This window comes from Ambystoma mexicanum, chromosome 4q (assembly GCF_040938575.1).
Source record: "Ambystoma mexicanum isolate Mex_15411 chromosome 4q, UKY_AmexF1_1, whole genome shotgun sequence".
Lineage (NCBI taxonomy): Eukaryota > Metazoa > Chordata > Amphibia > Caudata > Ambystomatidae > Ambystoma > Ambystoma mexicanum.
Window position 1 is genome coordinate 984,710,485 of NC_090928.1, and position 14,922 is coordinate 984,725,406.

The 14,922-nt window shown below is 43.9% G+C and overlaps 1 protein-coding gene across 4 annotated transcripts in view; it reads left to right on the forward strand.

Moving 5' to 3' along the window:
• Nucleotides 1–14,922, forward strand: part of RPS6KC1 (ribosomal protein S6 kinase C1) — a 1,976,431-nt gene that overhangs the window by 1,851,178 nt on the left and 110,331 nt on the right. For all 4 annotated transcript variants that reach the window (XM_069608548.1, XM_069608549.1, XM_069608552.1 and 1 more), the window contains one exon: nucleotides 14,813–14,908. In XM_069608548.1, coding sequence (XP_069464649.1) covers nucleotides 14,813–14,908 — 96 coding nt within the window. The remainder of the gene's footprint in view (nucleotides 1–14,812; nucleotides 14,909–14,922) is intronic.

Here is a 14,922-nt window from a genome sequence, read left to right on the forward strand (position 1 = left end):
GGATTAAGGTAGAGGGCATTGAAGTAGACTGGGTGAGTGGGGTGAGGCATAGATTGAGAGGAGTTGTTAAAGCAGGTCAGATGGCTGTGGTAGAGTTGGGGTGTGGTAGATTAGAATGGGGTCGATTGAGGTAGAGTGGGTCCAGGTAGTGGGTGGGGTTTGAGTGGGTGAGGTAGGGTGTGTGGGAGAGGAGTGTGGTGAGGTCTATACCTACATCTAGAGTGGGGAGACATAGAGTGGGTGATGTGAAGTAGGGAGGGGTTGAGTGGAGCAAGGAAGAGTGAATTTGGGTAGAGTGAGAAGAGGTGTGTTGGGTGACTGGGTTGAGGTAGAGTGGGATGGGGTGGGTTGAGGTAGGGTGTGGGGTGTGAAGTAGAGTGAGCAGTGGCAAAGTGCTGTGTTGAGTGGGATGAGATGTGTCAGGGTAGAGTGGGTGAGGTCCAGTGGGACGAGGTTGAATGGGTGAGAGGGTTGAGGTGGAATAGGGTGAAGTAGGGTGGCTGAGTGGTATGAGGTCGAGTTGGTAAGTGGGGTGAAGTAGTGTAAGGACAGGTAGAGTAGAGAGAGGTACTGTGGGTAAGTGGGTTGAGGTAGACTATGGTGTGGTGAGAGGTGGGGTGGGGTAGCGGGTGTTACAGTAGGATGGGATGAGGTGTGTTGAGGCAGAAGGGGTGAGTGAGGCACGGTAGAATGGATTGAGGTAGAGGGGTGTTGTAAAGTGGGATGAGGTGTGCCAGCATAGAATGGAGTGAGGTAGAAGGGGTGAGTCGGTGACGTGTGGTACAGTGGATGTGTAGGGTGAAGAGTTGGTGAGTGAATGAGGTAGAGCAGATACAGGTAGAGTAGGGAGAGGTAGAAGTAGGTAAGTGGATTGAGGTAGAGAGGGTAAGTGGGGTGAGGTAGAGGGTGTATGTGTTGGATGAGGTAAAATGGGTTGAGGTAAAGTGGGATGATTTGGTCCAAGGTAGAGTGGGTGAGAGTAGAGGTAGTGTGAGATGTGGTACAGTGGGGGTGAGGTAACGTGGGGTATGGGTTCAGGTAAAGTGGGGTGGGGTGTGGTTTGAGGTAGAGTGGGGTGAGTCAGTTGAGGCACAGTGGGTTGATGCAGAGTGGGTGAGTCGGTTGAGGTAGAGTTTGTTGTGGTGGGATAAGGTGGGGTGGGGAAAGGTAGAGTGAGTGGGTTGAAGTAGAGTGGGTTGAGGTACAGTTAGGTGAGTGGTGTGAGATACAGTGGTATAAGCTAGAGTGGTTGAGGTTGAGTGGGATGTGGTGGGTTGAGTTACAGTGCGAGTGTGGAGAGGTAGGGTGGGTGAGTGGGGCATTGTAGAATGAGTGAGGACAGGTACATTGGGTTGAGATGGGGCATGGTAGAGTGAGGTAGAGTGTGTCAGTGTGGTGTGGTAAAGGAAGTGATTTGGCTGAAGTAAAGTGGGTGTGTGTGGTGAGGGACAGTGGGTATGTTGGGAATGGGAGAGTTGGGTGAAGTAGACTATATCTGTAAACTGTAAAATAACTGACCATGAAGTCCTGCACCTCCCACCCAGTGACCATGGTAGATAACTATGCTGACGCTGATCCCGTAATCGCCAACAGGATTGCTTTTAGTTGCCAAACTGTCCTCTTATCTTGTTGCAGCAGCTAGTATATCGTCTTGCACAGATAGATAAAGTGAAGGATAGAAAAAGGAAATATTAATGTACATTACGGTACCCTAAAGTTACCACACTTTCATCAAGTAAATCTAGAGCATCTTGTGTTCACGTTGGCCAAGGTAATATCATCATATATGGGGTAATCACTACTTCTTTCACATATACATTTGTCAAAAATGCTTAACAAGCAGTCGTGTTTCCCCCGTGACCTAGGCTTGTACAAGAGAAATGAAAACCTCATCCACTAAAGTAATATTACAGCTAAAAGCACCACACCTCTTTTGCCAGCACCGTTATTACTATCTAGCAGCACACCGTGGAGAGGTGCAGTTACTTAACCTTTAGGGATATTTGCGATGGAAAATAAATCAATCTGAGGTCACTCGATGAGACAATGCGTCTCATTGATGGGCAAAAGAAACATCTATGTTGGATTATTTTTCAACTTTCGATGACCGGTACTAGGTAGGTACTTATGTTTTGCATTGTGTTCCATTCTGCACTGAGCATGATCAAGAAACATCACTCTAATTTGCTCAGGAAATTAATTGACTTACCATTTTCTCATTTGCACATGAGAAATATCTGTAACTGAACTATGGATATGGACTAGACATGCAGCGTTTTCCTATCAATTCAAATTGCACTTCTCCATTTGTTTCTTGGTTATGATGCATCAAAGTTGATTACATAAGGCCTCCTTCTACAGTTCAAAATACTATTTTGAAACACTAGATTTACATGTCTCTGTGATAATGTTGTATATTGTCAAAAAGGTGCCCCAGCAGAAATCCTTTATAAAGGATAAACCACATGGAAACTGAAAGAGCACCTAATTAAACAGAAATAAAAACACTAAATCTAGTGTGGCAAGACACTTAAATGATTTTATTTTGAAATTTGTTTATTGGCATTTAGTTCGGGTTACAAAACAACACCATCAGCGGATGCATCTGTCAATATCAAATGAGCAAATTTCCACATAGTACAGCCGCATCTTAAACAGTAACTACAAACAACAAATTAACTTTAACCGTCTCCTTAGTCGTCTTGAACAATGTTCTGCTGGTCTCCGACAGGGTGGATGTTTGGGTTATGGGGGGGGGGCAAAACCAGTTCAGGAGCCTTCTTGGGCCGTGGTGGTTTAGTTCCAAGTAACTTAGTTGGCCGCATGGATCTGCTATTCGCCCTGGCGAGTTATTCAAGGAGGTTTGTCGTCTGGAGAGTGGAACAGTTTTACCATGGTGTCTTTCCATGCAGTTAGTGCCATGCTCGAGTCTTCGGAAGATCTGGCTATGCTATCCTCCCAGGCCCTTGTTTCGGCGTTCGCCCATTTCTCAAGTTCTTTATGCCATACCGTGAAGATCGGACCTGTGGGCTTTTTCCATGACATGGCCATAGTTCTTTTTGCCAATATGCACACTAAGTCCATCAGTTTAACTGAGTGCTTGAATTTAGCTAGTCTGGGGTAGGTTCCCAAAAGGCATTCTTGCGGAGTCCATGTGTACCTGGTCAGACCCGCCTTTTCACACGTGTGCTTTATTTTTGACCAGAGGGTCTGAGTTTTGGTGCAGTTCCAGAGCATATGGATCAGGTTTGCATTATCCGACCCGCACCAGGTGCAGTTCGGTTGTGTAGAATTGTTGAATATAGCCAATTTGCTTGGGGTTAGGTAGGTGCGGTATAATACATTTATCTGGATCAGTCGAAATCTGTGGTTTCTAGAGACCTCCCTAGGGAACGCCAGTGCCCTATCCCATTCCTTATCTGACATCTCCAGTCCCATGTCCGTTTCCCACTTAGACCTAAGTACTGCACTCCGGGGGTTAGGAGTGTCGATTAGGTGACCGTATATTTGGGACACCACCCTCCCGCCTTCTCCGAGATTGTATAGTAGTGTTATGAAGGGGTCCATTTCCGGTTCCTCTGGCCAGGTTACCCATTTTATTCGTGCTATTTTTCGAATCTTCTGGTACCAAAGGTATTGGCCAGAGGGGATACCATCTTCCGCTTGCAACATGGGGAATTCCCGGAAGGTTCCCTCAGCGTATAGATCTCCCCAAGTGTATACCCCTTTCCTTTCCCAAAGTCTGATATTATGCAGATCGGTATCGGCCTTGTCCTGCCCCGAGATTAATGGCATTTCCGGGGAGTATGGCTGCTTTAGTTGCATGACCGACTCGGTTCTATGCCAAATTTTCCTACCCAGGGTCACCAAAAAGGGTGCATTGCGTAGCAGGTTTTGGGGGGCCCAAATCAGTTCTTTCAGTCTTACCGGAGATATCATGTCCTGTAGCAGGGGAGTTTCAGACGTGATCTCGTCTGCTAGCCATTTAGTTACAAAGCCCAGCTGGGCAGCAAGGTAATATTTCTCTAGATTCGGTAGTTGAATTCCCCCTTGCTTGTATGGTAGAACCAATGTGGATAGGGCAACCCGGTGTCTACCACTTCCCCATAAAAAGTCCCGGATTATTGCATCAAGTAATAGAAAGAAGGGTTTAGTGATGTAGAAGTGCACATTTTGGAACCCGTATAAGAATCTAGGAAGAACAATCATTTTAACTATAGAGGCCCTACCCATCATTGATAGAGGTAGCTTAGCCCAGAAACCCATGGATTTACGTAGTCCCGGGAGTGCAGCCCTCGTGTTACATTCATGCATTAGCTCTGGGGTGTGCATTATCTGGATCCCGAGGTAACGGAATGAAGTGGTTTGCCAATTTATGCCTACCGAAGGAAGTTCTTCAGCAGACCGACCCTTTAGTCCCGCTAGCGGAAACAGGCAGGACTTGGTTTTGCTGAATTGTATGCCCGAGACCTTCGCATAATTATCTAGGACTTCCAGCATTGTTGGCACATTAAGAAGAGGGTTGTTGACATATATAAGCACATCATCGGCATATAAAGAAACAATGTGGTCTACCCCGCCTATCCTTATGCCTGCGTCAAAAAACTGCCTTCTAAAGTAAATAGCTATGGGCTCCAGACCTAAGATATAAAGCATGGGTGAGAGAGGGCAGCCCTGCCTAGTTCCCCTACAGATGTCCCAGGCCTCTGACACATATCTCCCAGATTTTAGTCGTGCTCTCGGTTTATTATACAGGATCTTAATCCACCTAATGAACCCCTGGCCAAAGCCGAATCCTTCCAGTACTGCCACCAGCCACTCCCAATAAATAGAATCGAATGCCTTAATGGCGTCTAAGGACAGTAGTGCATAACATTCCTGGCTTGTGTCGGTTTGAGCTATTATGTGCTGGAGCCTGCGCAGATTCATGGTCGTGTTACGACCAGGCACAAAGCCGTTCTGGTCCGTATGTATTATGTCTCCAATTACTCTGGATAGCCTCTTAGCTAGAATTGATGTAAGTATTTTAACGTCATAATTAAGCATAGCAAGGGGGCGGTAAGAGTCGCACCTATCTGCGGGTTTATTAGGCTTGAGCATTGGGACGACCAGAGTTTCCCTCATGCTGTCCGGTAGGGTCCCCCTTTCATAAGATTCCAAGAAGACTTCATGTAATAGCGGTGTTAAGGAGGGTTCATATGCCTTGTAAAATTCCGGAGGCAGCCCATCGCTGCCCGGGGCTTTACATGTAGCCAGGGATCTAATTGCCTCAGTTATGTCCTCGGGTGTGATGTCCATGTCTAAGGTCTCAGATTGTGTGGGAGTTAGTTTAGGCAGGCCGATCTCATCAAGAGTATCTAGTATTTGGTCTTGGGGGACTCGATCAGTGTGAGAGTATAATTGCATGTAGAAACTCGTAAAAGTATCATTAACACCCTGTTGAGTGTTGTGAGTTTCATCAAATTCATCCCGCAGTGTGGTGGTTATGTGTCTGGGGTGTTCTTTCTTGCAGAGCCAAGCTAGTAACCGGCCAGGTTTGTCTGCTTCTGCGTGTGCTTTGTTTGTTCTAGCGACAAAGTCAAATTTAGCTAATCTGCTCCATGCTTCAGCGCAATTCTCTCTAAGCGTACTAAGTTCTTCTTCCCTCTTCGGGGTGTCTGTGGGGGCAGCTTCCAGATTCACTATTTCTTGTTCCTTCCTGCTTAATTCGCTGCGCAATAGTTTCCTGATGCCACCCGCCTTGGCAATGACTTCTCCTCGCGTTACTACTTTTAGGGCATCCCATAGAGTACTGACGTGGTCTACGCTCCCAGTATTTTCTGATATGAAATTGTCTATGGACTCATGTAGCTCCTCTTTAAATGCCAGATCTTTCAGGGCTTCCACCGGCATTCTCCACATGGGGATGGGAGGTTTTGGGCCAATGTGATTCCATTCCATTAGGAGTGGAGAATGGTCTGAGATGGTCCTTCCCAGATATTGCGCATCCCCTATCTGAGGTAAGTGCTCTCTACCCACAAAGAAATAATCTAATCTAGTATGAAGGGCATGTGGAGACGAGAAGTACGAATAACCTCTTTCCTCTGGGTGTATTTCCCGCCAAACATCTGCCAGATCTAGTTCATCAGTCATAGCTTTCAGGGACGTGGTGGCAGTGGAGGGCCCCCTTGTTGGAGGCCAGGACCTATCCAGCGTTGGGTTGTGGACACAATTGAAATCACCCCCCCATATAAAGAAGCCATTCCTATATTGTAGCATTTTGGTACTCAGCTCCCTCAAGTGCGTAGGGATATTGTGATTGGGGAAGTACGAATTCACAATACATATTTCCATCTGCTCAAAGGTCCCCCATATTACCACATATCTGCCTTCTGGGTCTTTTTCCATCTTGGTGAGTCGGAACGGTACCTGGGGGTTGATCCAGGTGTAAACCCCTCTTGCAAATCTGGAGTAGGAGGCCCCAAAGCCCTGTCCCACCCAATGTTCCCTGATCTTCGCCTCTGACTCGGCAGTGCAGTGCGTCTCTTGTAGCAGAGCTATATCCACTTTTTTCCTATGCAGGTAGGATTTAATCCTATTTCTGCGGAGATAGGTGCCCAGGCCCCGCACATTCCATGTCATTATCCTGAATTGACCAGCCATAATGGTTTCAGAAGGGGTCCGGGGTCAATCCACCACTCATAGGGGCCATCTGTTAACTTGGCTGAGTCCCCACGAAGTTCCCCTAGCTGTAGGTTCAAACCCATCAAGTCCTCTATTTCCACCCTCTCATCCCTTATCCTCATATTGACGTTCGGAGACTTACCAACTTTCTCAACTTTCATCTCAAAGGATGTGTTAACCAAAGGGAACAACAAATAACTGCCCCCAGCAGTTGTTTCAAACTCACAACGCTCGGGGGCTCCCGAGCCTCCGGGGCCTCTCCAGGCCTTTCGGTACGGGTGGTGTGTAGGCATTCGGCCAACACTGTATTGGGTGGGGCGGGTCGCTGGTGTTCCTGCACTTGGGCCCTCGTGCTCCTGCCCAATTAAGACTTCTGTTCGTTGCAGCGTTAATTCAGGCTCCACAGACAATGTCGTGATTGCTTAGTGTCGTGATCCTTTTCTCAGGCAGTTCCAATCGTTCCTTTATCGCTTGTTTCCTTTTTCAAGTTTTTCCGTGTCATCGGCGAGGTTGTTGTGTTCAAGCCACATATTTGCAGCCGCCGGAGTTTCAAGGAAGATTGCCTTCCCTTTGTACAGTATTTTGAGTCTGGCTGGGTACAGCAGCATATACTTCAGATTGAGTTCCCGTAATTTAGCTTTTATCGGTACGAAGGAGTTCCGCGCTCGTTGCACCGTGGGGGTGTAATCAGGGTATATGACTATTAGAGAATCGTTCCTTCTGATCTCTCCGCCTTCTCTTGAGAACCGCAATATTACCTCTCTATCTCGGAAGTTTAAGATTTTAGCTATTATTGGGCGTGGGTGTGAACCAGGTGGCGGCCTTTTCTGGAGAGACCTGTGGGCCCGTTCCACAGAGAATCCCTGGGTGAGATTGCCTGCTCCAATTTCCTGAAGTAGCAGCGATTCGATGAACTCAGTGGGGTTCAGGCCCTCCATGTCTTCCGGAATCCCGAGAATTCGAACATTATTGCGGCGGGCACGTCCCTCCGCGTCCTCGGAGCGAGATTCCAGTCTAGCCACTATTGATTCCAGTTCTTGGACTTTCGCCTTCAGTTCACACGTGTCCTCACTGGTTTCTTGTAGGGAGGCTTCAGTTTTGGTCACCCTTTCCGTCAGGTTGCGGGCATCTTGCCTCATTAGCTGTATGTCTGACCTGATTTCTCCTATCTTATCTTCCATGGAAGTTCGTAGGGCCGCAATAGCCTGCAGGATTTGAGTGTCTCGGGGGTCTGCCACCAGAGTGGGTGTCTCTGTTGGGGGAGTGATCTCCTGCGTTGGTTGCTGCCTTTGCAAAGTCGTTGTGAAGGCGTCCATCGTCACAGTTTTTGATCTGTTCTTCGGAGGCGACATGGCCTGGTTTGGGGGAGCCAGACTTGTATTCCACGCTATGAGCTTTATCCTGTGACCAGAGGTTTGTTTCGGGTGGCCCTTGTTCGGGCGGAATATGGTTTCAGGTCCAGTGCGGATCCAATATCTAACCCGCCGGGCTTTATGAGCTGTGTTTGGCCTCTAGTTTTCGTATTTTGTGCCTCCGGCAGGCGGGGTGGGAGCCCTACCTCTTGGGCACACGTGTGATTATTCAATTCTCCCCAACCGTTAGATGCCTCCGGCGGTCCCGTCTGTTCTTTTGCCCTGGTGAGATCTGTGGCACTGTGGGGCGGTATTTGGGTTAGTAGGGAGCAGTGCAACAGACTGTTGTGGGTTCCCGGATGATGATGATGCGTCCGGCCCCAGCCGCCTAGTCCAGAGGCTCGCCTGGCGTATTACTCAGCCCGCCAAATTTCAGGCATAGAATTACCTTCTGTGAATCCTCCGTATTGTGGGTGCTTTGTGGTACCTTCTACCGGTTACGACAACCAGATGCGGTTCACCTTCAGCCTCCAACCGATGGGACCGTGTTGCGAGGAGTTATCCGTTGATAGCACTCGCGGTCTCCCGACCAGACGACTCGGCGATCCTCTTAACGGGTGCCGGCAGGGGTGGGCACCGAGCGGTCCGCTCCGTCCCTGCTTCAGTGCACCGCTGGGATTCCCCGCTACCTCCTGTGCTTATCCGCCAACTGGGATCTCCTCTCGCGTTCAGTACGTCGTGTATGCACCGAGGTCACAACGCTCGTGCCGGTGTTAGTCGTGCTTCGTTTCGGCTGCTCGCAGAGGGGCCCGAGACGACAGCCACATCCAGCCAGCTCGCCGGCACTCTAGTCCGTCTCACTGTCGCGGCACTCCGTCAGCCTCCGTGCTGGGAGCCGCCATCTTGGGTGCCACCGGGGTGCCTTTTCGATGCTCCGTTTACTGCGTTGCTGGTGCCGATTTTTTCCAGCGACACGGTCAAGTGTGGCAAAAGGGTTCTCCTGCGAGCACGTTGATTTGTGTCTCGGATCTTTTAGTTCAGACGCCGTTATATCGGCCGTTGTAGGATCATGGGCAGGAGCACGGCGGGTTGCTGACTTCACTCCATGCGTGCAGGCCACGCCCCCAAGACACTTAAATGATGCACCTCATAATGCAAACCAGTTAGTGTCAATTAAAACAAAAAACACCTTCTTGACTCACTACGCAGGGATGTTTATTTAATCATACATATTATGATGTTGTCATAATATATCCATTTAAGAGAATAAGGTTTTGAAAAATCTCAGCTCTGACAAGAACCTTATCAAACAACCAAGAAAAAGATGATAGTTATTAATGTGTTATTGGACAAACAAGTTTATTTAAATTGGAGAGGCACATTTGAACACACTAGGATGCTAAAAACAGGTTGAGCATAGCACTGAATCGACAATTCAAGTAAACATTACCAGAATTGCACAATATTGGTTCGCTGTGGGTTCAATTGCTTAAATTGTATGAGTGCACCAGTAATTTCCCCAATTTATTTCTTACCAAAAGTTAAGAAAACATATGAGATGGCTCCAATTATGAATGATACAGGAACACAATTAGAATCCAGAGCTGAATGCATTGATCATTTCTTGGGCTTTGTGGTAAAAGGCTTACAGTCTTAAAGCATATGTACAACCTTAACTTGTTACCAGCAAAATCCTGGGACATTAATGTTATTCTTGTGACTTTGATGCGGTATCCTTCTATAAATCCATAGCAAATGATCTTGCATTTTAAATATTAGAATATCCTTATTCAAAGATATCTTCTAGTCTCTTTCTGGAATTTTCAATGATTAAAGACCTTCTAGAACTCTTAGTAGAATATATATTTCTATTCAGTGGTAAATTGTATAAACAAGTGCGAGGACAAGCCATTGGCTCCAGATATGCCTCTTGAGTGGCCAGTCTACTTATGCGACAATTAGAAGACTGTTGCATCAAACAAGAGAATCAGTCTCTGATATTATGGGCTAGAATTATTGAAGATGTAATGATGATTTTGAATGCACAAGAAGACACAGTTTTCAAACATCTAACATACTAACGCTTATCACAAACTGAATGAAGCTAAATTCATCCTACTATTGGCAAGATGTCACAGAATAGAAAAAGAGGATATACCAGTGTAGACGAGCCAGACAACTGCAATCTAACAATTATGAAAAATGTATTCTAATAAGTAACAGATTTCTTAAGAGAGATTACAAAGAATATCTAGTAGATAAGCTAGGCAAGTGGCCAATTTGTGAGTGAGAGATCTGCTTTTGATACCCAAACATGAAGAGAAAATTAAGGAAAAGTACTGTTTATTCCAAAGTATAATTCCACCAGTGATAACATATATAGATTTTTACAAAAACATTGAAATCTGCTGAGAATGGATAAATAGTTAGAGCAGTGTTTGTACGATTAACCTATTATCACTTATAGGAAAGCACATTACGTTACAAAGTATATTCAGTCCTAGCCACTTGGATAAGCTGCAGATATAAAATATTGCATGGATAAGTCATTTGCCTCCAGTTTTTTTATAAAATTGTATACTGTAGTAGGTGCCATTTTGCAATGAACGACGTGACATATTACTGACGATCAAGGGAAATATATGAAGATTGATTAATGTATTAATAGAAGCATGTTCGTAGTGATTATGATACATATCTGTGGCAAATGCATATAAGAGTAAACAAAAAGAGAACTGAAAACCAGAATCTTGGAACATAAGATAGATCAATTTAAAAGACTTCCTGTACCCTCACACAATACTCTGGGATGAAGACAATGCATGTAGGTGTAAATGTTAAACTTCAAAAGTTTGCGAGGGTTGAACTAATGATTTTGGAGAGATGCAGAAGTAATTTTATGACAAAAAGAATCAAAGAAAATGTTCTATTTTAGACCAACACAATTTGGTCCCAACAAAGACCATGTACTTTACAGTTTTCTGTGAATATGTTCCGCCAGATTACATAGAATGCTTAAACAACACACTGAATCGGAATAAGTATTCTTCCATGTCCCTTGCTCAGATGTGTTCAAGTTAGAGAAACAAATGTCTTTTATCATTTTCTGTACCATTTGGGAAGTAGATTTAACTCCAGAGTCCTTGTTAACACAACACAACCAGGGATGAGATGATACAGTCTTCTCCATGTTTCGATATTTGGAGTCTGAGTTCATCTATGTTTGTAACATTTCGCAACACATTAGCTTCCACATTCATTATTATTTCATTATTATCCTTTGCCCTCGAGGGACAATGTCCCAAAGCTTGCAGTTCATACATGTTGTCAATCTCCATCAAGGCTATAATGAACTCTGTGGGATTGTAATATCATCCCTCCATTTTAATTTATGTTTTTAGCATGGACAAGAGTCATAGAAAAGACAGTAGCTCTAACAGTCATTATTATGAGGCCTATGCCATTTGCACTGCTGGCACTGTAAAAAAGTGTGAATGTGCTAAGAAGTCAATGGCAGTGGCAATCACTGTCGATATTATGTGGTATAAACGCAGGATTTGGGGGAGTGCCTTGCAGCTTCATCATTCACTACTCCTCATCTTAACAATTTAAATATTTACACGTTAACATATGCCGATGATTTTATTTTATTAGATCACACTCAATTGGGCCTCGAGCGTCTGATTACGGCTACCAATTTTTATGCTGTTAAAAACGATCTAATAATCAACACAAATGATAAGATTTTCTAGAAGCACCAGAAAACCATATAGCTTTAACTGGACTATTGGTATTTATTTAGGGTTTAAACTTAATGCGGTTCCAAATACAAAAATGATTGCAACAAGTTTAAGGGCTAAAGGGACCTCTTTTGTTGCTCAAATGAAGAGAATTCATAAAATGCATTGCAGAGTCTCATTTATTCTGCTTCGCGCTCACACACAGGTGTTTCAGAGTGCAAAAAGGTCCAGCCCTACTTTATGGTTACGAGATATGCCACTTGGTTGTGTATACTTCCTTAAATAAAATTGAGAGCATTATTTGCATAAAAAAAACAATTATTCCTTCCTCGCTATGAGCTTGGAGATACTTCACTAAATGACTGGGTGAATTGGAAAATGTCAACATTTTTAAATTTATTTTGATCCCGATTCAAAATTCAATCTTTGATGATCTGAATAAAATCAAGATAGAGCAGCTAACAGGTCCCGTTTTGATCTACGTATATGTAAAAGTGTAAGCATAGCCGAACATCCATCAAACGGCTGAGGACTTAACAAACAGCCCGCTCAAGTTAAAACTTTTTAAAAGACTGGTGTGATACTATTGATAGAATTCAATATTATTCATTATACTAAAGCTATTATATAATAGAGAAACCAATGGGATCACTGACACGCTACCTGAGAATATTTCCTGATGCGTACTGGAGGGTGCCATTTTTACTATTCAGTCTAAATGGTATGCCTACAGGTGAAATTCTATACTTGCGTTCTAAAAACAACACTGTCGCAAATTGCTGTTTGCCCTGTAACCAAAATAACTACATTCAATCTTTAAATCCTTTGACTTTGACCTGTTGACTCCATGCCGAATTTTGCAAAATTTAAGAGAACTAATATTTAGCAAATGGTTTTTAACTCATGAATTGTGGGTGCAGATCGTCTAGTAGCAATGGAGTACCACTGAGAAATGGCATACTGAATTTGTAAATCGAATTAATTTGATCTCCATCAGATGGTAAAATATAGGCGTTTCATATATTAGCACTGTTGGTCTCGGTTAAATAATGTAACACTTTTAAGACTTCCAACAGGATTCGAATTCAAAAGAATATGTTAACCCACAACAAGCACTTTATCAGTATAACTTTTTGTGTACATGTGATGAATCATGTATATGTTATTTTACATAGCTGATTCGTTATAGGTTGAGGACAGACAGAGCAAGTATGCACTTTATTGAATGTATGTTCACTTTGTATTGTTATTACTATTCTGTATTTGTATAATCTACCCTTGTCTATTGCATGTTCTTCAATTCACAATAAAAAAAGACAACCAACTTTTGAGAAGACTTTAAAAACATCCTGATTCGTCAGTTGCAGTCTTTGCCTTAAATTACCAATCCCCGGAATGCTAGAAGGCACCGCTGATTCTTAGAGACGGGAAGTCAGTTTCAGTGTCAGCTCCTGACTCTACAAAAGACATAGCTCAGACAACATTGCATCGCAGTTTCACACTGCAAGGTGGTCCTTACATTCGCTAGTATAGGAGGAACGTATTGGATTTGTTAATGGTTAAAATCGTGCTTACTTTGCTTTTTATTCTGTACTGCCTTTAAAAGAAAAATATAGCATTTAATCTCTTCTGGAAAAGGGATTGCTATGTAAACTTTTCGCTGCATTCTGATTATCAAATCAATGTGTATCCAATGTTTGCTTACATATGTGTCACATTTCTGTCATTATAAGCTTGCGAATTCTTGTTTTGTGAAAAATGTGTACACGAAGCACGAGCATTCTCTCTTCCCCCGTATTGAATGTTAGTCTCTAATTACTGCTACAAGGTTCATCTATTAAGACGTTGCATTTTAAAGCGTCTGTGTGGTCATTACCCATCTTCCTCGTTTGTTTAGGGCACTGCAATTTGTTTGGGAAGCTGTCTGCATTAATTATATCTTCATCGTTAATTGCAGTGGAAATCAAACAAAGGCCCCATTCATGTTGTGTGCTTTTCCATTTAAGTGACATCTCAGCCGGCCAGAAGTGTCCATGTCTGTCGGGCTTTCTCAGCGATTGTTCCATGTAACTCTATCTGAAAGGCGCTGCCTTGTGCATGTTGCACCAGCTTCTATTTTTCAGCGGCGTTCCAATGCCACAGAAGGGCATTCCCTTTTATACCCACATGTGTTTCTTTCCACCTGTTCTCGTTTCTGCTATGAATTTTAATGTCCTTAAGCATAGGCTTTCGCCGTGGTCCCTTAACTTGTTTTGGCCGAGGTACTATAGTACAATACTATTTGGGGAGACATTTATGTGTAATAAGGAACTTTTAAAACACGCCACCCTGCAATATTCGTCTATGTCCTTATTACAGCATACTGGAGACATCGCTACCGAGTTGAGACTTTGCTACTGTGACCAATGTTTTATAGTTCAGCACCTCACTGCAACACTGAAGACAGACTAGCTTTTCAGGTTTCGTTCTTCAAAAATATCCTTCTGTGGCACTTTACATCCATTCATTGATAAGGAACCGTTTTTAGTAGTATGTTTTTTTTATGCACTGGTGGAAGATAACACAGAAGAGTATGCGATCTCCTAACCGCTTTTAAATGCATTGCATTTAACTATTTAAAATATTTGCACACCACATTTCAATTGCCGTGTTTTTTTCCAACCAAACAGATTGTAATTTGATTATATGGGTCATCAACTAGAAGATCTTGCATTACATTAAGCAGGAGACCAATTATTAAAGTTAAAGTTGGGCCTGCCACGCGTTATAGGAATAAAATACCCACTACTGTGCATAAAAACGATAATGCAAGTTATCTTGGGTTTCAGTGACCTTATAAAGGAACTCTGCCGTCAGCCCGTTATTCCATTTGGTCACGAAACTCCTGTGTGATTTACTGTAGGCTTATAATCCGTGTATGCAATGTACTTGGATGCATCATTCCATTATATCGCTGTAGGGAAAGTTATCTATTGCATGCTGAATGTACACCATACAATATAGCGTGTCATGTGTTCCATTGGTGATAAATGCTTGTTTTCCTGCTGTTTATTTCAGGCCCTGGTTGACTGCCATCCCTCCGGAATAAACACCCACACCTTTTTGTGTATGCCAGAGTATGTGTCGGATGAAGCCAGATCTCTTGTTCAGCAGGTAAGGCCATGATG